Here is a 27,158-nt window from a genome sequence, read left to right on the forward strand (position 1 = left end):
TTCAATGCCTAGTGATAATTTCCTTGCAGCCTGGTCACGTTGTGATGGCTGTGATCCTTACCAATTTATTTTTTGCTTCATTTACACTGCTCATCGGAGAATGAGGGAAGCAAACTGTTATTGTATCTGTTTTTTTGTGTGTGTCTGTGGAATAAATTGTTGGTCAGCAGTACACAATGGTGCCTAAAATGGATATGGTCTTACAGAAATCGGTTTGTTCTAGCTGTGCGTTTGGTTTGATTTGAATTTCCAAACAGCAGAGTTAGCAACTACACATATGTGGTAACACATTTAAAGCTGTGAGTTAAGAAAACGATTGTCCCAATACGCTCCCATATTTTTATCTTGATTTGTTCCTATTCACTATTACATGTCACAAAGTAGGTATAACTCATTTTCTATCTACTCTTTACCTCTCCCAAGAAAATCATGCTAGATGCCAACCAAACACTGCCTGGGACAGAATGGGGATCATATGTCATTTAAAAAAGAACGTCACCCATGGATGTGTTTTCTAGCTGCAATATGACATTGCTTTTATGCTTTACTGGTGTAAAACATATAATGCCCACCGTCTTGAGAATCCTTGAATACAGGGCCTATAGAAACCCTGCTTAGGTTGGCTGAAATGAAGAGATTCTGCTATAGACATTTAGGGAGTGATTTACTAACCTAAACACACACACGCACCAGGTGCGTGTGCATTTTTACACAGCAAAACGTATTTATCAACCAAACACGAGCAACGTGTCACATTTTCATGCCGTTATGGCGCGTTTTTATGTATCTACGTACGTGCGCGTCATGTAGCATGCGCCATAGGCTACACGCCACTCTAATAGCGGCATGCAAGTCTCTAGAAGCATATTTCCACTAATGCCATATATGGAAAAATCATGCACATGATGCATATATAATGCTGCTTCACAGTTTAGACCAAAAATGGTTCGCTCATGCATTTACATTCCTGCATTCATCAACGCAAGCAACACAATGTAGAGCTAATTTACACAACATCACCTTGCAATTCATGCAGGGCTTTGCACAACACACCTGCTGGGTGTGTACACACTACAAAGGTGTTTAGATTCCACCAATAGATCATGCTGGGAAGGAACACACTACAGAGGTGTATACTTGTTTGTGGCGTGTTTATAAGGTTAGTAAATCAACCCCTTAGTGTGTGTCCTTTATTCAAATAAATATGTTATCAGGTTGGGTTGGAAAACATCAGATTTTTCCTAGTTCCTCTGACGTTGAGAACCCCACAGCATTTCACCAGTCTATGGGCTGCTTGGACCTGACGGGCATAACAATGCATTTACATATTGACACAAGATTTTTTTAAGTCATCTCCACCGCCCACCTTTTTATAGCCAACTTTATTCCACTTCTCTGCACTTCGGGGCACAGTCTGCCTGATTTATACTTGAAATAACTGTAAGATGTTAAGACAATGGGTGTGTTTGTTTTTGTTAAAACACAAATACTATATGTTAAAGGAATATACGGTGCCCTTAGTTGGGCAGTAAAAGACTGGTACATGACTTGCACAGCTGGATTAATATCCAGGATTACATTAATAGGGATCGTGCAAGAATGTCATACTTTATAGACTTTTCTGTGTGTTGCTACAACAAGGTGCAATGACAAACTTCTATATATTCGTGCATTATTCATGGAGAAGTAATGCATATATATCTTTGTTATGACCACAACAGGATATAAACAGTGCTGTGAACAGCTTATGTAAAAGAGAAAAGCAGGGTGGTTAGTGATGTACAAAAATGTCCATAGAATTTCAAAAATGAAATCTTTTATCAATTTTCTATAGTTAGTATGTACTTGATTTTTTATTTCTTTAATTCCTCGCTCATTACCACGTTGGTTGGTTGCATTCTGCTAATATTGACAAAGAACTCCCAGCGTGCTCAGTGATTGGCTGAGAGTTTACATCTGCAGAAACTGGGTTGTCGACGCCTGACATTTTCCATGCAGCCACCTAGTGGGAGATGTGACTTACTGCATCTTGCATTAACATGCCTTTAGCTTACATGACACAGCTTTTTAATTTTTGTAGTGTTAGCTTAATCTAATTCCCTAGCTTGTTCATCATTGTAGCACATTATTCACCTCTAACCCTTTCCTTTATTATGCTGTGCACAAACGTATCATTTCCGTGTAAATTCAGCGCTTTGCCATGTTTTTTCCCCAGCCTTCTCATTTGCATTTCTAGGATTTCTGAATTGTGGCAATTCTGTATTTAAGAGAATATTTAAATGTAAAAACAAATAAAATTATGCTAAAACTATATTTGTTCTGATGTCTTTTTTTTATTATTTTTTTTACTTCACTATTAGTAAAAAAAAGTTAGAGGATGGAATGGTTCTATTGTCTTCATTCTACATAACTTATGTTTTCATATGGCGATAGATTGATGTGGTTAAAAACAGCATGTACTCAATCGCTGTATTCCAATGAAGCTGTCACAAATGCAGGGAATTGTTCAAAAGTAAAATTATGCCAGCAAATAAACCCCTATTCCCCACATATAAGTTGATAGAGTTCAGGCAGTCCCCGAGTTACATACATACGACTCCTACTTACAAACGGAGGCTATTACTGTACAGCAGGGGTAGTTGTAATGCCACCGCCCTCGTGCTGACGAGGAGTGCCCGGTTCATAGTACTGTACGTACATTACAGGAAGTTAGCTCTTGTTAGCTGTGCAAACGAGGGGTGCCCGCCTCTTCTTCTGGGTCACTGTGAGGTTTTTACTGCTGTCTATATTAGAAATATTTAATCTCACTTCCTGTCCTTGAGACAACAGGAAATGAAAGGAAATCTACCCCTGGGAAGGGAAATTCACTCCTGTAAGAGTGATCATGGGAAAAAGATGTCTCCACTGAAGCTTTATCACCAATTCTTGTTTCCATGACAACCCAAAATTTTCAAAATCCAATTGTCACAGGGACAGAAAATAAGGTGAAATCTTCTGTACAGGGGCACACACAGCAAAACAAATTTTACAGGGGGTAAACCCTTCCCTATGCTATCCAAAACAAGACAACAAAATTTTTGGCTGGAGTTACACTTAAAAAAAAAATGTATCTGTTCCAACTTACATACAAACTCAACTTGAAGTGACATTAAACCCTCAGATTTAACATAAAACAATACTGTAATGCGTGCCTTACTGTAATCCATGGTTGTTTCCCTTCTCTTTGCTGCTCTTCCTTTTAAATCCTCATTTCTTCTCATGCTGGGGGAGAACTTCTGTTTTGCAGCAGACTGCCTTGTCTCTGGAATGGATATTGTATAGGTTTGTAACCTGAGCCAGCACTACAGGAAGAGGCCCTGAGCTGAAAAGGGAAGTTCTCCCCCAGCATGAGAAGACATGAGGATTTAAAAGGAAGAGCAGCAAAGAGAAGGGAAACTACCATGGATTACAGTAAGGCACACATTACAGTATTGGTTTATGTTAAAAAATCTGAGGGTTTAATGTCACTTTAAGAACAAACCTACAGTCCCTATCTTGTTCGTAACCCGGAGACTGCCTGTATATCTATTGAGGTATCAGCACATTGTGCAAAGTGTCGTAATCCAGACCAACCAATGAGATTCTAGCTTACTGAAGTCATAACTTAAGAGATTGTTTTGGTTGGTTGGATTTCTGCATTGCCTGGTAAAGATGAATGCCAGGCAAACTGCTTAATACATATAATGGAGCTATTTTACCTGCCAAAGGATTTGTATGTTGGTCCATCAGGTTCTGAGGTTTACACCGCTCTGCTGCACTTAAAGAGGAACTTTACCCCATTTTTACAATGACAACAAAGGCACAATCAAACAGCCAACTGCAAATAAACACACAAGCTGAAGTTACCTCTGTGTGTCATAATGATCAGTAGACGCAGAATACAGGAAGCTGTAGCTAGAAGCAAACCACTCCTATTGGCTTCCTTAGACCAATAGGCAGGTCAAGGCTAAGCTTACCTATTGAGCTGAGTTATAGATTACATTGCATTACTTCACCTGCCTGGATTTCTGGATCGATTGAACATTTTGATATGCAGTTTTCACAGAAGCTAACCTCTGTTTTTGCATTCTTTTTCATCAGTTTGCTCAATAACAAGTTTATTTAATAGGGCATGAATTGCAGGCTGATAAATAAGTGTCTTTAATTAGTCATTTTAATGCATAACTAATGTAAATACTCAACGCTCTTGATATCTACCTCCTGTATTTCTGCATAATGTCATCTGCCAGTAAGAGAATGATGAATGCAACCCAGGTATTCAGATTTGCTCTGCATAGTAATCCTGTCGCTGGCCAGTTGTTACCAGTGACAGGATCAATAGTGTGACAAATCCCTAATCACCATAACTTAAAAGAAAAACATTTTACCTTACCTGACTATGCTGAATCATCCTTCAGCAACAGAAGAGGTGCTGTCAATCTATAAAGCAAACGGCAGGGCTAGGGGTGCCCAGGCAGGGCTAGGGGTGCCCAGGCGCTAGCTGACAATCTACAGCGGTGTAACAATGCTAAAAACCACACTCCCTACATCTTCTCATCCCTCTGTAGTGCAAGCTGGCACAGCCTACATGAGAGTGCCAACTCTGGTCTGAATTCAGGAGCAGTGCAGCATTGTTACCTCTCCATCATTAGAAGCTGCATTAGGTGGACTTCCCTGGCAGCATCTATAGGTATTTGAGGACCTTTGCAGAAGTATTAAAACTAGGGAAAGATTCAGCTGATCAGCATTGATGGCTCAATACAAGGACACAGGAAAAAAGTGTTCATGTCCCTTGTTCACAACGTACATGTAGGTTGCACAAAAATGCATGTGGCAACACACAGTTGAAGTGTCATTTTGTGACATTTCAATAAAGTAAAACAACATGGTGATGTATTGTAACAATATATTGCACCACTCCCACAAAATGCACATGACACAAACAAAGCATGCATATTTCAACTTTTGACTTCGCACATAGTTGAGTCGCTTAGCCTCGTTTCCACGTCGGAGGTATTTTTTGGCCGCACACAGTTTGATCGCCAAAGGGCTGGAGAGCAGTACAATAATGAGTGTCTGCAGCAACAGTGACGCATGGTGGAGGTTCCTTGTATGTCTGGGGCTGCATTTCTGCCAATGGAGTTGGAGATTTTGTCAGGATCAATGGTGTCCTCAATGCTGAGAAATACAAGGAGATACTTATCCATCATGCCATACCATCACGGAGGTGTGTGATTGGCCCCAAATGTATTCTGCAGCAGGACAATGACCCCAAACTTCAGCTAATGTCATTAAGAACTATCTTCAGTGTAAAGAAGGACAGGGAGTCCAGGAAGTGATAGTTTGGCCCAACAGAGCCATGATCTCAGCATCCTCGAGTCTGTCTGGGATGACATGAAGAGACAGAAGGATTGGAGGCAGCGACATCCACAGAAGATCTGTGCTTAGTTCTCCAAGATGTTTGGAACAACCTACCTGCCGAGTTCCTTCAAAAACTGTGTGACAGTGTACCTAGAAGGCAAATGGGGGTCACACCAAATATTGATTGGATTTGGAATTCTCTTCTGTTCATTTACTTTCCATTTTAGTAATTGATAAAAAAAAAACTATTAACACTTTTATTTCTGAAAACATTTTTACTTTACAGCATTTTTTTCACACCTGCCTAAAACGTTTGCACAGTGTATATCTATCTATCTATCTCCCATACTATGGAACTAAATGAGACAATAATGGCTTGATTTTCAGTCTGCGCGGGTGTTGTGTCTTCCAGACAGCTACTTCTGAAAGATAAAATACTATTGTCATTCCTGGCGGGCAGCCATTGTCATCTGTGCATTGTGAATGGAAGGCGTTCCAGTGACAATGACTGAATGCAGCGTATATCTCTGCTTTACATTACCTTTTGTCATGGGAAAAATAAAATCAGAATTCATCCTGTTCTACTTCCCTGGTTATTACCGGTTCATATCTTATATTAAAGTCAGAGACAACCAGGCAAATAGCATGTACAGCAGGAAGAGGATGATGGCAGTTTAATTTCTATTATGACTGGTGTCATTACCTCTTTGGGGCTGCCCTAGGCAAGACAAAACTCTGGCACCCCCCAATCTAAATTTTCCCAACCTCAGTCGTAATCAGTCGCTGGACACAGTGCACACGCTGTATCCAGCTTTTAACGTGTTGCTGGGGCGTGTAGCAGGGAAGCCAGGGCCTCAGGTGAGCTTTGCAGGGTCTAAGGTGGGCTGTGATGCTGGGCTGTGTTTTCTTAAAATAAAATGTTCTTTAGTGGTGACTGAATAGATAAAGACAATGCTACTACATACAAATTACAAGTAATCTCCTCTTTTATTACACACAGTGATACCTTGGTTTACGAGCATAATTCGTTCCGGAAGCATGCTTGTAATCCAAAGCGCTTGTATATCAAAGCGAATTTCCCCATAGGAAATAATGGAAATTCAAATGATTCGTTCCACAACCCAAAAATATTCATATAAAAATGATTACAATACTGTACTGTAATATAATACTGTACAAAATATAAAGAAAAATAAACCAATTACCGGTACCTTCGTGGCTGGTGTGAGGGGGACAAGAGAGAGGAGGATTATTGTGTAGGACGACTTTCACTATCACTAACAGAATCACTGCTATCTCTTGACTCAATGGAATCTTTTTCATTTTGTGAAACCTTAACAAGGAATCTATCCAATGTGACACTGCTACAGCCTTATTCGGTGGTGCTTTTCTACAAAATGTTGCTCTTATTGCAAGACATCGCTTATATATCAAGGCAAAATTTTTCAGAAATGTTTGCTTGTCTTGCAAAACACTCTCAAACCAAGTTACTTGTAAACCAAGGTATTACTGTATTATTAAGAGAGGAACTGATTATATTTGATATAAAGGGCAGCACAATTATGAATTCCATGTACGATTATGTTTTTAAAGCTGAAATTCTATTACAAACCCTAATATACAAACCTTGATATAAACTGTACCAAACCTTTTTTCTTTCCTTCTGTCTTAATCTTTGTTAAGAAGATTTCCCTAGAATATGTCAGATGTGTAATAATATGTTATATCGCGGATCCGGTGAATGCTGTGTTCTCACCGTATCCACTGTCATCGCTGTTTTATGACATTGATTCAGTAAATAAAGAATAAAAAAAAAAAAAAGAAGTTTTCCCTGACTTCTGCTCCTAAAGGCAAGGTTACGGAAAAACAGGAAATCTCCTCCTAGTGGTATTACAGCTATATGTGGAGATTGGAGAACTAAGTCACCTGCTGGCTTTGCAAATCTTACATTCATTTGTTAAAACAAACATTTTTATTTTACTTACAAAGTTTTCGTTTCCTGCTCCATTTGGGCACAAATTATGTAATGGTGGCCAAGCATTGCATCTTGGCAAGGTTACATCAGCAGTGCATTGCTTGGAAATCTCCGGAAAATGCTTTTTCCTCCCCTGCGCTGATGTGTATGGTCACATGTGCCAGAGTTCCAGGAAGTAAAGGGAGATGGATTAATCTGCCCTTAATAAAAATGGCCACTGTGAGAAGACTGGGGAGGAAAAGAGAAATAATGTATGCAAAGAATAAAAAGCCATCAATGATCTAGAAGTAGGTGTTTGTAGATTGTCATTACTAAACATTTCTAAAAAGGTGTGTTTGTTGTTACTTTGAAGATAAGGTTAAAGTTCCTCTTTAAGCAATTGCATTAATCATTTTCTTTTTTCCCCCCCCTTAAATAAGTTTAAAAATGAACATACAGCTTGCAGAATAGAATATTTTTCTGCAATTTAAATATACTTTGCACGTCCTCTATTACCTAGAATTATAAAGTGTTTGTGAATAAAGCAGAAAGCCAAACTTCAGTTGACACAAGTCTATTTAAAACATTCTTTCCGAAACATGCGTCATAAAGGCTTCATGTACAATACTTTGTCATTTACATATATGCTTCCCTGACAAATGAATAAAATATTCATATACAATATACATGTAATACCATAAACAATAAAACAAGTCCCCACATACACATCAATAGTACTGAAATATTGTATACAGTTCATAGATAACCTCACAAAGTGGCTTGTATAGAAAAAGTCATTAGTATACAGCGGCAGTAGAAATGGCACAGCAAGGTGCAATGTATGTATACATATATATAGTAAGAAGGATTAAAGCCACATTTGGGCTTATTCAATATACTGTGCCAGGAGCAAAGTGCCAAGTGCAGGGATCCATTGATCCAACCAATCTGAATTCAGGCCAGTGAATGATGCGTTCTGATTGGTTGGGAACTGCACTTTGCCAATGGCACCTTTTACTGAATAAGCCTGACAGAGCTAACCTAACAAGACATTAGTTTTTGGAGGCAATTATGAATGGAAATTCAGTAAACAAAAAGTGTACTAACCTATAAACTCCTCTTTTACCAACCTGATCTAAAGAAGAAACTGTCACTTTGCCCATTCAAGGAAAAGTCTCTAAGTTCTAACTATAAAGGCAAAAGACAGGAATTTTTCCGCATTCGTTTCCATTCACCCTGAGTACTGTAAGGCTGTGTATACCAAATGACTCTCATTGTCTGTGTTACAGGCCAGGTCATATAATGTAAGCACAATAGGAATGGTGGTAGGACTCTGGTTACGTATCTTCTAGTTATCAATGAAACCAAAGAGCTTTCGTTCTTCATGCAACTGGTCACTGAACAAAGATGACACACTGCTTGTGTACGGTTAAGAGCAATCGTGTGCACGTAGAATAAAGGCCTATGTTTGCTTTAAGAGGTTTTGAATACTCATATAAAGTCTATGGGAATACAAAACCTGCTTGAAGAAGGTCATATGAATTCTGAATGATCTCAGAGGAATCTCAAACTGATGCCGTCAACACAAGCCCAAAGTCCCTTGACATAGGTTCTAAGGCTATGTGCACGGCTGTCAGCTCTACGGTCATGTTCTTGATGCTATGAATGGGGCATAAAGAAAGAATAGGTGCTTTCTATAGAAATAGAAATCTCCTGTCCACATGACCTCCTAGCCTCAGGGAAAACATGGTACACCATCAATGACATCAGCACAAAACACGATGGGTCGAAATTGATAAAACAAAAGTGAAAAACTGATGGCTGTGTAAGCATAACATAAACTGTACTGGTCCTTTGACGTTTTACTTTGCTTCAGAAGAATGTGAACCACAATTCCCCAACTACAAGCAACAGACCATAAAATGAAGGTCTCCAGATGGTTAATTCAAGTTGGTTGGGTCAGGTGAGAAGATCAGTAATCATACCCAAGACACACCATTTGTTTGGCCCTATGTGTCCACGTCCTCCTTTCAAGTACTTGTCCAGGTAACGTGAGATATCCTGCAGATAGTTCCAGAGGTCAGATTGGAGTATTCGGACATCCGGCTAGAATCATCCACAAAATGAAGAAAGAAACCTCTCCATAGTGCACTCTCTATGTCATCGTGTCTTAGTCTCTGTAGCAGAGCAGAACATTCAAGCTATCATTGTTCATGTTTCTAGAGGAAAATCAATCTTTAATGGACTGGTGGTAGTTTGTAGATAGAAGGACCATGCTGTGCAACAATAAGGATGCCTCAGACACTGTAAAAAGGAAAAAATACATGTCAGTATATCTATATACTATCACCGGCATACAGGAAACATGACTATATTTAATATATGTTAATGTATAGCAAAACTAGGGCTGCAACAATTAAATCGACATAATCGATTATTGAAAAAGTTGTCAACTTTTTCAAGCATCGATTAATCGGCTTCCGATTCGTTGGCCCTGTTCACGGCTCCACACACACTGCGCGCCGCACCTCCTCCCCATCTCACGTTCGCCGCTGCCAGACCTGCCCGCATCCACGCCGCATCTCCTCCCCGCCTCACGTTCACCGACTGCCCACATCCACGATCGATGGTGACAAGCCACCGTGAAAAAATATTGTTAATCGGTGAGATGTGTTCATAAAAAATATCGTCAAGACGACGAAACGCGTAGGGGCAGGCCTACCTACACGTCGTACCGAATACAAGATTCCGTTTGCTGCTTTTTATTTGCCGAATGTTCGTTGGTTTTTCGTTTTTTACAAATTGATTATTGTGGGTGCGGCATAATTTAACATTTCATACCATTTGACTTGAAGGTCAGTTTTGCAGCCTTCAAATTATTCACTTTAGCACGTATTAATTACATTTTAGATTATTTGCACTTCACTGATCCAGCGCAGAATCACCAAAATAATATAATGTACTATTGCTGGGATTTGTTGTATTCCTCCATAACTGGTGGTATTCTGCATTGTGCTGTATAATGTATTATTGCTGGGACTTGTAGTCCTCTATAGCCGATGCCATTCTGCATTCATTGCTGTATAATTTTACACTTTTCATTCACTATATTGCACACCACACTTTGGTTTTCTTTTTTACTTCCACCGCTCCAAGCTTGCTCCTGTGATGGACTGCAATCTCAATAAAAACTAGTAGTCCATCACTGGAGCCATTTTTTACAATTTATTTTTTTATCCGATTAATCGATTTTAATAATCGGCTAACTAATCGATTTTGAAAATAATCGTTAGCTGCAGCTCTAAGCAAAACCAATCATTACTCATATGAACTTGAAGTTCTTCTAAGACACCATCTGCAAAAACAAAGCAGGTAAGGCACAAACCACTCAGCAGACAAGCAGCGTTTTGGACGTTTCTGGATGTATTTGTTTCTCGTATTCTTTGCCTACACAGCCTCTACCCAAATGTCACCATGTACTGAAATAGCGTATCTTTGTTATCAAGCCACAAATGATGTTTTTCCTCTTACTTGGCTGAACTGTGCCCAGACTGGATGCTTGCATTAACAAGTAAAACAGAAGGAAATGGCCTTGATTTTATATACTAACAAAGATACAAAAATCCCTGACCTTTGGATGCTGCATTTAAATCTTAGGATTTGTATTCACTGCACAGAATTGTCAACAGTGACAACAGCACAGCAGACTTCCTACAGATGAATTGAATTGATGAATTATTCACATTAGTTCCTAATCAGGAAAGAGATTCCTTACCAGTCATGCCCACAAGTATATGTAGTATGTGCAAATTTGAATGGAAGCCAATTCATTGAATATCAGACAGAGGAGACAGTGGTAAATCTGGTAGAATTCCAGATCTGAAAAACCAAGCATCCCAGACACTGCCCCCAATATGTGCAAGGGAAATGTACGGCAACGTTTTATAAGAGCAGGCACATATTTGCAGACTACATGGTGTTCAGATGGACTCCAATAAGTATACAAGAGTGTCCTTACCTTCTAATTTTCCAGACAGTTGGATCCAGCAGCTTAACCACCTTCTGCAAGCTTCTGCACCAAGATGAGCACCATTCAGCCCTCTGATGTAACACGCCTGGCAATTGCAGCAAGCAAAGTCACACAATTATCATTGCAGCAGAATAACCTGTAACACTTATTCCCAGTATACCACCAAACCACTTTATTAAAAGGAACATGTCTGGGAGCCGACATTTATTACTTGTTTTTCAAAGTACATGCTCAGGGACAGTGAACCTGAATTATTACGTACTGTCACATGTCATGTTATTATTGGGCCTGTGCCAAGCTGAATATCTGTGTGTTCATTACTGCAAGGTACCGCTCCTCGATACTCTATGGCAGGAGTAGGCAGCCTTGGCTCTCCAGCTGTGCTGAAACTACAAATCCCATAAGGCATTGCAGGCCACAAACATGACTCCCAGAGGCAGAAGCAAGATGGGATTTGTAGTTTCAGCACAGCTGGAGAGCCAAGGTTGCCTACTCCTGCCATAGAGTATCCAGGAGCGGTACCTTGCAGTATTGAACCTTTGCACCCGCTAATGGATTTGAGTGCTTTTTAAGCTGTGCAATACTGTCGCATACACTGTGCAAAATGCTCATGCCCAAACATCCGACGGTACCACAAAATGCCACTAGTGAAACGGCTAATGAACACACAGATATTCAGCTTGGCACAGGCCCAATAATAACATGACATGTGACAGTACGTAATAATGGGGCACCTTTGCAGTGGAATGCCGAATACTCGTTAAATGCTTATTAAAGTGACACACACACACATCTATCTCTATATGAACATTTACCTTACCAGCACTCTGGGAACTCTGAAACCCAGGTCAATCTAATATGCAAATAGTGAGCCCTCCCTTGGATCTGTCTCCTCACTTCTTCTAGTTCAACATTATGATGGGCAGTCTTACCGACCAATGGAGAGGCATGGGAGTGCCAACTTCAGGAATGGAGGCTGGTATTTGCATATTAGACCACACTGGTTTTGGAACTTCCAGTAAGTGAAAGCAAAGGTTCACTTCCAGCACTAATACACAAAAAGGATAAAGTGTTCACTGATACCATGTCAGCACATAAAAAAAAGCTCCAACAGCAATGCAAAAAGTCCTACTTTAAAATCAAACTCCCAATTTTGAAGAACTTGTATGAAATAAATAAAAATGATTATCTAACCCTTTTTACTTCCTCATCAGTCAGTTCATCGACCCTGAGTTGGAGCAGCGCAGCGTCCAGGTGGCGGATCTCTAAAATGTGCGATTTGAGCCGGCGCTGCAGGAAGAAGGCTGGGAGGTGCGGTGTCAGGAACAAAATGCGGCTTAAAGCTTTCTGCAAAAGACAAAAGGCTGTATCAGTATCCACATCATGTCATAGGACACTACTGTCTAAACCTGCCCCGGACTGACAAACAAGGCAGCCTTTATGGGTTTCTCAGGACCACAGGTGTAACACTGGCTGCTTTACAGATTCATCCAACTCTTTAGAAGTATGAAGAAAGATCCACAAGACAAGCGCTGCTAGTGAGACCCAAACCACAATCATTGAAGCAGAAGCTCATCCAAATGGGTACATTCCATTGTGTCTACAGGTAAGGACATAGAAGTGTTCTCCTCTGAAATGTCTGCAGCATTTAGCATGTGTACCATGGAATGAGAATGTGAATACAAGAATATTTCTACAGCATCTATGGGACATTTGTAAATATAAGCAGGATGATGCATGGCTGGAACAGCAGGCTGAACAGTATTGTGTAATTTTGAAGTTATAACTGCCCTTAAAGGAGAACTATGAGGTAAGCGTTTTCCACTCATCCTCATAGAGCCAACCTGTGACAATGAAACTGTCACAGGTCGGCTCTATTGATTGGGAGTTGAGAAGAAACATGCAGGCGATCCGCTCACTTGCCGATTGTACCCCTGCAGTGAGCTGTGACTGTCAGTCACGGCTCCCTGCAGGGATTCCCCCCTCCCCTCTCTAATCCTCCAGCGCTGACTGGAGGAACGAACAGAGGAGGGGGTGGGCACAGCTGGCTCTGCCTCTAGATAGGCAGAGCCAGCTGTTACTCACGCAGCTGGGTGGATCATGACAGTATTGTTGGGATCCGTCCCAGCTGTGGCGTCTCAGTATATCGCAGCCAATAGCCCGCGATATACTGAGCTTTGGGTCACAGGAGGACCCGTGACCCTATAGAGAACTATTGGGAAAACACTTACCCATAGTTCTCTTTTAACAATCAGTTTTATGTGACAAACTAAACTTGACTAGTTGCTGCAGGCGATGGTTTCACTTTGGCTATAGCTCTGTTTCCTGAGATTACTATAAATTAGCCCTAATATGCCTCAACATCTACAAACCAAAACAAATTCAAATTGATACTGAGATCCTGTGAACCAGTAAATAAATACCATTTGAATCCCATCGAGCTCTGTCATAGAGAGAGGAGGGCCTGAAAAAGCTGCTTTGATGGCTTCAATGTCCGTCAACTGGGGGTGAACTCCACGCTGCACCTGGAATAGAAAGGTTTGTGAAACAACTGGGCAGCACATTGTAAACTGCTTTATAAAAACGAAATACAACTAAAATGATTAGTGCTGTGGTCCTGCAGTACTGGGGGTGTTCAGTCCAATTCCCACCTGGGACGTAGTAATATTTGTGGGGAAACCATGTTTTCCTTCCACAACACATGCAAAACATACTGACAGGTTAGTCAGCTTTCAAACAATCTTGCTCTGGGGTATTTTTGGGTCTGTGTACCTGTGGAATGGACACTAAATGTTAAGCTCCTACTGGGAGAAACTAAGGGGAATCTCTTCAAAGAACTACAGATAATGGTGGTGCTGTATAACATGCAATAGGTAACAGCATAAGTTGAACTCAAGGAAAATCCAAAATGTTTCCCATTCCCAGCCGCTGAGCTTCCCTGCAAGAATTTGTTTCTTACCTCTGTTAGATAGATTTACTTCTCTTTTGACCCCGTGACACCATCACATGGATCACAGATCTTAATTTGTTCAGCAGCAGCAGCCGCCAGGAGGAGGTATTTGCAGAGTTCCCTATATCACTTTAGGTACACATAGATGAGCCCCCCAATTCTACAACTCTGATCCAGCAGAGAGCAGCACCAAGTCTGTGCTGGTTAGTTGCATAGACATCTATAGGCTGATAATATATTAGTTCAGGAACTAATATTAAACTCATGATAGCTGAAGCATGGAACAACCCGACTGTTCACCATGTTTAAGGCTAGATTAAAGCCAATCATGGACGAGAGGGGAACGCGACTGATCCACCCAATAGGAGTCCCACTGATGATCTATACCCACACTACGACGTTTGTAGATGGCCCCTGACCCACCCAACAGTCTGCAACAAAAAACGATTGTTGTAAATGTCAATGTCCATCCTAAAGAAATGTCTGCAGAGGCATTCACTGTAAACGGTGTACATAATACCAAGAAATAATTTCTAATGATATTGATTTTTTTCTTTAATATAAACTGGTCATGTACAATCAACATATATTCAGATTGTTCTTGATGTGGACCTGCTTAGTGTCATCTGAAATACCTGTGTGAACAATTGGACCATATGATTGTGCAGAGGCTCCGCAGAGACTTTAGAAGCAGCAATTTGTAAACTTTCTAGTACATCCTTGTAGACCTCCTTTCTCATGCTATGGTAAATTTCCAGAAATTCCGGTTGTTGTTTGGGGGTCCAAAAATGGCGGATTAACAGCTGGCGAGGGAAGAAATACCTGAAGAGAGAAGACAGAAGTAGAGTCTTCTATTTATTATAAGGATTCATGGAAGATAATGGGGACTTTCAATAAAAACTGGAAATACCTCTAAAGATGTTTAGTAGACAAAGTATAAATCTCAGGATATTAGGAAATGTTAATATGTCAAGAAATGTGTACTTGGCCCATCAATGCCCACTTTGTCACTCTTCAGTCCCCCACAACTGTCAGTCTTTCTGCTCACACCCATTGTAGCATTCACAATGAAAGAAGGTAGAGGCTATAGAAAGAGCTTGCAATATATGGTGATCAGAAGGTGAAACAGTGGGCAGTTCTGAGCTACTTAAAAAATCCTTAAATGAAATCCAGTATTTTCATTCTGAATCTCTTTCCCTCAATACTCTAGAAAAATTCAGTACATGCCAAGAGAAAAAGCCAAAAATGTTTTTGTTTCTGCTAGGACTCCCTTCTTACTCCCGATCATTATCACAATACAATGTGTCAGGGCCGGCCTTAGGGGTGTGCGAGCTGTGTGGCCGTACAGGGCGCCATGGCAACAAGGGCGCCGTGGGGCCGACACAGCTCGTCCTGGGGGCAGCTTCTCTCCCCCTCACCGCTGGCCATCCGATAATGCCTCTGGAAGTCATGCTTGTGGCTGTCAGATTCTTGCAATGTCTTATAGGACATCCCCTTTCCGATGAGTAAGCTGAGATCTAAATCAGAAATGTCATAAGCTCAGCTACAAAGTGAAACTAGGATGAGAGGTGAACCCAGGTTAGACTTTTCTGGTTAAAAAACATAACCGCAGCCAACACAAATGTACTTTATCCAGGTTAGGTGTGCATGTTTAACCAGCTGCGGACTGTAGTACTGTATAAAAAAAAAAATTGGCGGGGAGTTGGAGATGTATTTCTGGGTGCTGTTTAAACAATGGTGCTTCAGAAAACACAAATCAGGCAGTCAGTGCACCCATGAATGGCTGTTATCGGAGCTGTCACAATGTACAGAGCCAACAAGAGTGGCTCTGAAACTTGTGATCACTGTGAACCAATTACAGACATCACAAGTGTAAGCACGAATAGTGTTTACAAACATTTAGCCCATTCTCAAAATGTTCTTCATGAATCGTCTAAATGCATGAAAACCCAAGCAGAAGGGATGGATCACCGCAGATTAAAGGTGAAGGGTCTCATAGTGCCGCCGACTCAATTATTGTGGGATCATTTCTTTTTAAAGGTGCGTGTGTGTGTTAAAGTGCCACTTTTTTTTTTTTAAAGGTGGGGGGTTTAAAATGCTATTAACCACTAATGATTGTGACAAAATGTAAGCAAACCCCCGTTTTTGGTATATTACCCCTTTATATAGTAAAAAATAGAAAAGCTAGTTGTGATTAAAAACCACCAAAAGAAAGCTCTATCAGTCCTAAGAAAAATGGCATCAAATTAATTTGAGCACAGTGCAGCATTACCGAGTAATTTGTCAATCAATCTATTACAGCACTGTAAAAAAAATGGCCTGGTAATAAAGGGGTATATACAGGCTAGTACTCAAGTCGTTTGTGGACTCTAGTAATAAGATCTTCCACCAATATTCCTAATTATGCTTCTTGTGCGATGCCTCGCTGCTTCTGCTGCAATGTAAAAGGAAATGCAACAGGATGAATGAAATCCCATAGAACAAACAATGCTGGTAGGCTAATCTTAAAAAGCGGGTGCAGGAGATGATACAGTCCTTGAGCACAACCCAAAACTGACATATACGCCTATCTAATAGCGAGACATCAAGTTATCTTACAGGGCAGCAAATTTCATACACTGCAATACCATGACTTAATAGTAGAAAGGTGTGAACTATACTCACATCAGCACAAAGACAAGGTAATTGGCGAAGGGAGGAATGGAAATGATCACCACTGGTGCAGCTTTGATAATATCTCTTCGGAACTAAGGGAGACAGAGAAAGGCTATTTGGGGGGGGAGGGAAAAAAAACACACATATCCTGAACACAAGAAGACAAACAAGACAGACAAAACCTAAATGAAGTTTTGAATTAACAAAATTCCATTTAAACATTTTCCACTTTCTAGCAGCTATCTTGTAGCACTATATTGAGGAGGACATTTACCGGTCAAGAAGTTTTAAAAAGACAAAACATGAACACTGCATCTTGAAGCAGAACTAAACTCGCTTATCCTTCTTTAGCTGGAGGCGCCGCCATCTTGGCCTCTATTTGGATCTGTAGTTGCTTTGGTGCTGTACATGTGATCAGTGATGACACAAGCCATTTGAGGGCAAGAAAGATTGGTTGGGAGCGGACATAAGCACACTGGCAACTGCGATAGTTATGACCAGATGCAATGCTGGAATGTAGTATACTCTGCACATGTGATAGTAGGCAGTAAACAAATGAGAACACTGCAAAATTAATAACATGTATTAACCACAAACTAGATAATGGGGGGGAGGGTAAAATAAAAACCAAAAAATTAAATATTGAACTACCACTCGCGACAGATAACACAGAAGGAAAAAAATACAGGAATAGATAGTGGGCTCACTCCAGTCAACATAGATAATAGAAATAGCAGGGAAACAGGATAATGTTGTGGTAAGGGGGGACTTTAATTACCCAAGCATCAACTGGGCTAATGGAACTTCCAAAATCGGCAAAGGCTGCCCGTTTTCTTAATATGTTGCGAGACAATTTCATGGATCAGATGGTGGAGGTCCCAACTAGGCAAAATGCCATCCTAGATCTGATCATCAGCAATAATACAGAGTTAATTGAGGATATTGTAATCAGGGAGACACTGGGTAATAGTGATCACAAGGTGATTGCTTTTAATATTGGGTGCAAGAAAGGGAAGGGGGATGGGCGTATGAGAAGCCTAAACTTCAGGAAGGTTAACTTTGATAAACTACTCCAACATAGTGGGTGAAATCGAATGGGAAAACTTATTTGATAAACTAAACTTTGACCAAAAGCGGGACTGTTTCAAGAACAAATTAAAAAAATGCTATAACAAGGTGTATACCGCTGGGTAACAAAAGTAAAAGATCAAAAACAAAGCCAATATGGCTAAATAAAAACGGTAAAACAATACATTAAGGAAAAAAAAGTAGCATTTAGTAAGTATAAAATGGAGGGGACAGTATTGGCATTCCAAAACTACAAACAATGTAACAAAAGATGTAAACTGGTAGTCCGGGCAGCTAAAATTGAATGTGAGAAATGTATCGCCACGTTTAGTAAAAGGAACCCCAATTTTTTTTTATCAGTACATAAACAGTAAAAAAAGGGAAGAAAGGAACAGATGGGCCCAATAAAGGACATAAATGGGACGTTACTCACAAACGACAGGGAGAGGGCCGAGGCGCTAAATACTTTCTTCTCGTCGGTATTCATCAAGGAAAAAGACGGGTTTAACCCCTCCATGACTGAGGCCTTTTTTTCATTTTTTGTACCCATGTTATATTCCACATTTTAGGCCGGAAAATTACTTAAAAAATAACTGATATACAGCATGGATTTAGGAAGGATCGTTCTTGCCAGACCAACCTGCTGACCTTTTACGAAGAAGTAAGTAGTGGCCTGGATGGGGGGAGGCCGGTGGACGTAGTACATCTGGACTTTTCCAAAGCATTTGATACGGTGCCACATAAACGCTTGTTATATAAGCTAAGGGATATGGGCATAGATGAATTAGTGTTCACATGGATAGAAAACTGGCTACAAGAACGTGCACAAAGAGCATCAGTTAATGGCACCTTTTCAGACTGGATGGAGGTCATGAGTGGCGTGCCCCAGGGTTCTGTGCTGGGTCCCATGTTTTTTAACCTATTTATTAATGATATCGGGGGGGAGGGAGTGAGTAGCCATGTCTCAGTGTTTGCAGATGATACGAAAATTGGAAGGATAATAGACACGGATTTAGATGTTATAACATTACAGGAGGACCTGGATAAACTAGGGGGGTGGGCAACTGTATGGCAGATGAAGTTCAATGTCGATAAATGTAAGGTAATGCACCTTGGAGTTAAAAATAGGCAAATGGACTATACACTTATGGGGGGTGCCACTAGGGAAGTCGGAAACGGAGAAGGATTTGGGGGTCATTATAGACCGGAGATTGAAGAACAGCTCGCAGTGCCAGGCTGCTGTAAACAAAGCAAGCAGAGTCTTGTCCCGTATTAAGAAGGGAATGTATTGCAGAGACAAGTCTATAATTTTGCCACTTTACAGATCACTGGTTCGGCCACATCTGGAGTATGCGGTCCAGTTTTGGACTGAGAAAAGATGTCCTTGAGCTGGAAAAAGTCCAGAGGAGGGCAACCAAACTCATTAAGGGGTTCGAGGATCTGAACTATGAAACAAGGTTGTTAAAATTAAATATGTTCTCTTTGGAGGTTAGGAGATTAAGGGGGGACATGATTTTCCTGTATAAACTATTTAAGGGCGACAACAACATTATTAACAAACTGTTTACGGTTAGCTCCGTAACAAAGACCAGAGGGCAGAACCAAAAAAATTTCAACACGCAGGGCGCAAGGGGTTCTTCACAGTTAGAATGGTTAAGGTCTGGAACTCGCTGCCGCAGGAAGTGATTTCAGCTAAGAGTGTGGAATCATTCAAGAAACTCCTGGACGAGTTCCTCGGAGACCATAACATACAGGGGTACAGGTGCGCCTAAGATCAAAATCACACATGGACTAATACACATGCACACACCTGCTCAAACATAAATGCACACACACAATAGGTTGGACTTGATGGACTTATGTCTTTATTCAACCTCAAATACTATGTAACTATATGTAACTATATATGTAACTTAAAGTGGGAGCCTGTGTACAGAGCTGTGGAGTGTGCCCTCCCCCTGTCCCTCCGGCTACTCAGGGACTGGCACGGCAGGTCTCTCCCCATCGACAGGAGGGAGATCAGCAGGCTTCTAGCCGCTAATCTCTCCTCCGATCACTGGACCCGGAAGTGATGTGTATTACATCACTTCCGGTGTCACTGTGCACATTCTCCGGCTCTTCGAGCCAGGAGAAGAAGCTGGGGAAGCAGATCTCTGCTTCCTCAGCTTCTTTGGGGTCCCTAGGTGACATTAGGGGTCTGAAAGAGGACTTGTCACATCCTATTTGCTATTACATAGCATGCTTGCTATCCCCCTTAGTGATAGCAACAAAATTAGTGTAAAAAAAAAAAATAGAGTAACATAAAAAATAGCAAAAAAACATTTCTCAAGTCCCTGTCCCAACATAGAAGCGCAAACATGTGTCTGGTGCGTCTACACACAAAAACAAGAATTGTGCCACACGTTACATATCACCGCGAACGTTGGAGTGAGAGCAATAACTCTCAGGTCATCAATCACTAAACTGATGAGCAGTAAAATATCGCCTATAGGGAATTTTGGGTATTGTAGTTTTTTGCGGTTTTACAGACGGACGCAATTTTAAGGTTTGACATGTTTGGTGTCTATGTACCCGGCGTAACCCCATCTTTTATATTTTACCAAAACATTGGGTATTATATTAGGTTTCTGTGCGCTAAATTTCGTTTGTGTATTTTATCCTAAAAATACTGGTTTGATAAACATTTGTGCTAATACCGTGCGACATAAAAAATTGCAACTAGCATTTTGTTATTCTACAGGGCCTCTGCTTTCAGAAAATATATAATTTTCCAACACTAGGCTACATAATAACTATACCCTGATTGCAAAAAAGGTCAAATTGGTTATTGTTTAAAGCAAGATCTGCCTTTGTCTTAGACTGGGGTTTAACTTTATCATGCGCATGCTTCTTATATGGGAGGGTGTTAACAGCGATATTTCCGTGTTTGCGGATGACACCAAAATTGGGAGGGTAATAGACACGGACTTAGACATTATAACATTACAGGAGAACCTGGATAAAATAGGGGAGTGGGCATTAATGTGGCAGATGAGGTTTAATGTCGATACATGCCAAGTAATGCACTTTGGAATTAAAAATAGACAAACGGGTTATACAATTATGGGTGTCAGAAATGGAGAAGGATTTGGGGGGTCATTGTAGACCAATTATTCAACCTCAAATTTATTAACTATATATGTGGAATCCTTGTTAACTGTTATATAGGGATATTAAAGTCAAAATCTGTGTAAGCCGTTTCCAATGCTGATTAAATCACTTGCAATGGATGCTGCTCCTTCATGTTTATACGTTTTAGCCTCCTGCAGAATCAGCTGCCCCCCTGAGCAGAATGCTATGGAGCCACCTATGTGTGTTAATATGCTGTGTGTGTCTCCACAAACACACAGGCACAGCGAAGATCCATGATCTCTTAACTAGTACGGTAGATGGACAGTTGCCGGAGACTGCTCTGACCCTTGTGATCTTGTACTGGGCAGGAAGTCAAGCTAAGAGAGTTGGAGCCAGCTGTGTGGAAACATGATGACTGTAACTTTGCTGGACAATGTATATTTGTTTGATTTGGATCCATTATTGAAAAACATTTGAGAGTTAAATACTACTTAAAAAAAAAAAAAGCCACATTGTGTTGAGCATATGAACACATACCTGCCTCAGCTTCTCCATTTCCCTGTAGGTCAGCTGGTGAAATTTTAATCCCCGACTTCTCATATTCACCTTGATCTCGCGTACTTCTTTGGCTTCTATCAGCAACATCCGTGAACCTGTAGAGCAGCAAGTAAACAAAGTGAATCTATCTTTGCCATATGGCTGGGGACCAGCAGAACTAGTATGAAGACAAAGGCCAAGCCATACCAACAAATTGGTCAATGTCAATTACTTTAAGTTGAAGACACACTGTAGTAAACCATTAATCACTTCCTCCTGGCAATGTACTCTACAATAATTAGAAACACTTACCTTTCATAAAAGTGGAATACAATATATAAAAATTGGGGAACTTTCTTTCCAAAAACTGCTCATATCTTGCATTTAGATGTCTGGCCTTAGAAGTTATAACAGACAGAACGCTTTGTGGTTTCTGGTTTGTTGACAGATGGCATGGCTGGTACCTGGGAAAATAATGAAATGTAATTATTAGTACCAAACATAGCTATCACACACTATAACATTGTTTGGCAATTTGTACTGATAGTTATGAGTGATCAGAATAGATCCAGTACACTAGATGGTTACAGATAACCCGATAAATCACCCCACTGCTCACATGTGTTTAATGTCCCATTGTTGGTATGGAGAAAGACACAGAATGCAGATTATATGTTTTCCAATGAATACCCTAATCAACACTTAACAGATGCATCCAGTCATAATTTAGTCTGGTATGCATATTTATGTAAATTACCTGTAAAAGCCTCCCATGTGTAGTCATCGGAAAGCCCTGAGACTGCTGCTGGGTGCCGCCATCTTGGACGTGACAGCCTCAGACCTGTCACTCAAGTGACATTCTATACTATTCCCATTCAATCCCACCCTCCCCAGCTACAAAATAAGGTTATGTAGGAAAGTGCTGGAGGGGAGAGCTGGAGTCAAAACACACAACTCATGTAGTACAGAAATGACCAGAAATATTGGGATTGATTTACTGAATGAATAGAGCATGTTCACTTTACAAAGAGAAATTTCACACTGCAAAGTACATTTTCACTTTGTGAAGGAGGTGAAACCAAATGAAAACTCATACACTAAGCTAAGTGAAAAATGCAGTTCCTCACAAAGTAAATTTTCACTTGGCTGGTGTATGAGGTGATGACTTCATTCATCCAATCATATTCAAGGAAAAATACAGGTTTTTTTCCTTACATTAATTGATATTCTTTGCAAAATAGAATTTATTTTAGCTTTACATCATTTACTAAGCTTGGTGAAGATTCATTACTCCTGAACCCTGCACTCTGTGCGTTACGTGCGCCTGACCCGTGCACTATGTGCGGTGCGTGCGCCTGACCCCTGCACTCCGCGCGGTGCGTGCGCCTGACCCCTGCACTCCGCGCGGTGCGTGGGCCTGACCCCTGCACTCCGCGCGGTGCGTGGGCCTGACCCCTGCACTCCGCGCGGTGCGTGCACAAGGATAATGGTGGTGGGTACATTAGTTTTTATATTTCAGGCTTTTTTACCCTTTATTTTTAAGCCTGTGATCCTGCCAGTAACACAATTCCTGTCCTAGGGTGACAACTCTCACTCACTATGCTAGACAAGGAGTGTGTTAAGGCTACATAATAACTTCACCTCCCCTCAACTACATAGCATAAAGGGGAGGTGTTTTGTGGTCTACAGAGAACAGGAATCAATGTAACGGAAAGGAGCACAGCACAGGACATGATCAGCTCACAAAATTTCTAGCACGAGTAAAGGGGGATTATTTGCTCTTACTGAACAGATATTTATTCTGTACTGGTCTGTAAAATGTACAAAAGAAGTTTATTGTTAGGGTTTACATACATTTTAGCAGAAAACAGGGACACCGGCACTCCAATGTAAGCATGAAAAAAAGTCTTATTTATTGAAGAAATATGACATGTCACAAAGATGCTTTGGCCGTATCGACAGGGAATAGAATTGCCTCTGCCTCTTCATTACCATATGTACCTCCCTATAGCTGGGAATAGCCGTGCGTGTCTGTTCATCCATAGATGGGGTATTCCAAGTTGATTGCGAGTTGCGTTATGAATGCGTAAATGAAGAAATAAAGCCTTCTCAGGCTGGATAATCCGCGGGGGTGCTGAGTGGGTAATGTCAAATCAGACTAGATCCATGAACCCATCGCACCCCTGACCGCTTGTCTCCAAGGAATATCAAATGGGTGCTTCGGTGATCGACGGATGGCAACCGTCATATAACAGCAGAAAACAGGGACACCGGCACTCCAATGTAAGCATGAAATAAAGTCTTATGTATTGAAGAAATACGACATGTCACAAAGATTTAGGGCTCATTCACAACGGTGCAATGCTTTAATCGCACAGTTCCATGTAGTGAACGGCCCACACAATGCGCGTGCGGTAACAGTGCAGGAGGTGCGTTGCCATTTATTTGAATGGCACCCCAAATGCACCTCCCACCCGCAATGTAAACAATGGCACTGCAACGTGGTTAAAGGAGAACTATGGGGTTAAGTCTTTTCCCCATAGTTCTCCTTAGGGTAACGGGAGGACACAAACTAGCGCCCTCCCGTCACCCTAGGGTCAGTATACCGCGAGCTGTAGCTCGCGGTATACTGAGACGACGCAGTTAAAGCGGATCCCGACAATTGTGTCGGGATCCGCCCAACTGTGTGACTGACAGCTGGCTCTGCCTATCTAGAGGCAGAGCCAGCTGTACCCGCCCCCTCCCCCGTCCGATCCACCAGTCAGCGCTGGAGGTTCGGAGCAGTTACACTTATACTGTAGTTTCCCCCACTCATCTTATAATAATACACCCCTGATCCAGCTAGATATTGCCAACAAGGCGCACAACCCTACTGATAGGAACAGATGTCACAGATGTGACATCAATATCTGTTAGGTTTTTGCCTTCCATCCTGCGAAGGAGGAAATAACTGATCTGTACGGACTCATGTTAGGCCTATGGACAGCCAGGTATAAGCAGGGACTTGTGTCCGTTGACATCCATTTACCTCTGATGCGTCACATTAAAGGAGAAGTATAAGGTGAGTGATTTCCACTCATCATCATAGTTCGAGTCGACCCGTGACAAAGAAGGTGTCACAGGTTCGGCTCTATCCATCAGGAAGTGAGTGAGCACATACCGTCGCTCGCTCACTTCTCGATCATGTCCCTGCAGAGAGTGATGACTGTCAGTGACTACTCCCCTTAGAGATTCCCCCCCTCCCCGCTCCTCCAGTGCTGGCTGGAGGAACGGAGGGGGCGGGTACAGTTGGCTCTGCCTCTAGATAGGCAGAGCCCGCTGTCACTCACACAGCTGGGTGGATCTCAACAGTATTGTCGGGATCTGTTATGGCTGCAGCGCTCTCAGTATATCTCGGGCAATAGCCTGCTATATACTGAGCTTTGGGTCACGGGAGGAGGTTAGTATATGTCCTCCTGTGACCCTAAAGAGATCTATGGGGAAAACACTTAACCCATAGTTCTATTTTAAGGCCCCTTTCACACAGGCGGTCCAATCAGATCCGTGTATAAACGCATGGATGTCCATTTACACCCGGTTACCCCCGACTCTGGCCGAGTCCAGAAAAACGAATAGATCAGAGATCCGTTTTGCTGGACCGGATCATGCCAGATCGGGGGTAATCTGACACGTGTCCACTTACATCTGATACCCCATGGGATACACATGGGGGTCCCGTAAATTGCAGTTTTTTTCCTTCAATCGCAAGATTGAGGAAAAAACTATATGGACACTGATGCCACAGAGATGACCTGCACTGCATACTGCTGTGATCAGCGTGCACATGTCCTCTCCTGATCAGCCCATGTGAAAGGGGCTTTATAGTTTTTTCCTCCACCTCTGATTACCCCCGATCTGGTCTGGCGAAATGGATCTCTGACCAGTCTGTTTTTCTGGACCCGGCTTCCCATAGATTTGCTTTGGGCATCAGATCGGGTCCGCCTGAATAACTGACAGGAGGATCTGATTGGACCGCCAGTATGAAAGGGGCCGTAATGGGATTCTTCATGTTGAGTGTTGTCACGTGTTGGAAAACACACAACAAACTGCTCAGGTGTGAACGGAGGGCTAATGACATCATAATAATAAAATTCCTCCCACAGACCAGAGTTCTCGAATCCCATTTTGTGCAGTCATAATTCCCTCCGTGTCTACCACAGAAGACTTCATATACCACACTGATCACCCAGCTAGAGGAATGGTTGCTAGGGCAGGTGAAGTCATGATGGCAGACCTGTACAGCTTGCAATGTAATACCAGCCCTATTATCTCCCGCTCCCTCCCCGGATACTCACAGTGTTATACTGACCAGCCGCCGGTCTCCTCCATTCATCAGCCGCCGGCACATCCCCGTCCTGTACAGCGCCATGTTCCGGGAGGAGAGAACACCGCCTCAGTCATCGGCAAGGTCAACATTGCACAGGTCACATGTGTCCGTGACGTCACGTGGTGACAGGGAAGGTGCCATGTTTGTTGAGGGCACACAGCACACAGGAGGATGTAAACGAAGTTGCTGCTGGTCTGTCTTTGATGGGGAACCTCTGCCCGTCCTGCGGGGAGGGAGGTGGCGGGTCAAGGAAACCTCATGATTGTAGTTGTGTGCAGAATTAATATAGGTAGTAAATAGCCGCTTCATCTAGCAGCATCCTTGTGAAATGAAGATGAGTTGTCTGTAACAGCCACAAGATGGCAGCTGTTCCTTATCAGAGAACAATGTTGGCCTAGCTTCAGGGGGTAAGGTGAGTCAAAAAGATGTCTGCCACGTGTGGGCAACTCCTGCCCTCCAGCTGTTGTGGAACTACAAGTCCCATGAGGCAATGCAAGACTGATAGTTACAACCCAGCAGGGCCGGTGCTAGGATTCTAGGCAAGGTGCATTTTTGTGCCCCCCCCCCGACCCCCTGTAAAAACGGCATTTTGACAAGTACTTGTCAAAATGCCCCAATGTTTGCGCTATGGTTTTTTTTTTTCACTTACCTTCGGCGCGGGAGAGCAGCGGCGAGTCAGAGCTGGTCCGGTGGGAGGAGCTCCAGGTGGGGTCCTAATTTAGCTGGCCGACGACTGCCTGAGGTGCCGCGCGTGTCGGGATCCTCTGGCAGTCGTCGGCCAGCTAAATTAGGACCCCACCTGGAGCTCCTCACACTGGACCAGCGCTGACTCGCCACTGCTCTCCCGCACCGAAGGTAAGTGAAAAAAAAAAAACATAGCGCAAACATTGGGGCATTTTGACAAGTACTTGTCAAAATGCCCTGTTTTTTCCGCCCTCAGGCGGCCGCCTGACTTGCCTTGCAGTAGCGCCGGGCCTGCAAACCCAGATAGCAAGGATATCTTGCTACAAACTTGTGGCAGGGTGAAATTGTAATTTTTGTTAACTTGCTGCACGTATTCCTGGCAGGTTGTAGACTTGAAGAACACTTGCAGTTCTAGTTGACACTT

The 27,158-nt window shown here is 42.0% G+C and overlaps 1 protein-coding gene across 1 annotated transcript; it reads right to left on the reverse strand.

Moving 5' to 3' along the window:
- Positions 1-9,509: 9,509 nt before the first annotated feature.
- LETMD1 (LETM1 domain containing 1) lies at positions 9,510-26,120 on the reverse strand. Its single transcript, XM_018562117.1, has 9 exons — positions 26,019-26,120; positions 21,997-22,148; positions 21,685-21,800; positions 16,978-17,060; positions 14,949-15,135; positions 13,787-13,888; positions 12,558-12,710; positions 11,352-11,448; positions 9,510-9,637 (listed from the first exon to the last, which is right to left on the reverse strand). The coding sequence occupies exons 1-9, from the start codon at positions 26,090-26,092 to the stop codon at positions 9,564-9,566; spliced, it is 1,038 nt and encodes a 345-aa protein (XP_018417619.1). The 5' UTR covers positions 26,093-26,120; the 3' UTR covers positions 9,510-9,563.
- Between the last annotated feature and the right edge of the window lie 1,038 nt (positions 26,121-27,158).

Source organism: Nanorana parkeri, unplaced genomic scaffold (genome assembly GCF_000935625.1).
Source record: "Nanorana parkeri isolate BGI_ZX_2015 unplaced genomic scaffold, ASM93562v1 scaffold561, whole genome shotgun sequence".
NCBI classification, from domain to species: Eukaryota; Metazoa; Chordata; class Amphibia; order Anura; family Dicroglossidae; genus Nanorana; species Nanorana parkeri.

Bases quoted from the DNA above. Each gene is read 5' to 3' on its own strand.
- LETMD1 (XM_018562117.1), bottom strand. From the start codon at position 26,092: ATGGCGCTGTACAGGACGGGGATGTGCCGGCGGCTGATGAATGGAGGA. The intron at 21,801-21,996 runs GTAAGTGTTTCT...GCTGCTCTACAG, and splicing joins GTATTCCACTTTTATGAAAG to GTTCACGGATGTTGCTGATA. The intron at 15,136-16,977 runs GTGAGTATAGTT...TTCTCTCTTCAG, and splicing joins TACCTTGTCTTTGTGCTGAT to GTATTTCTTCCCTCGCCAGC.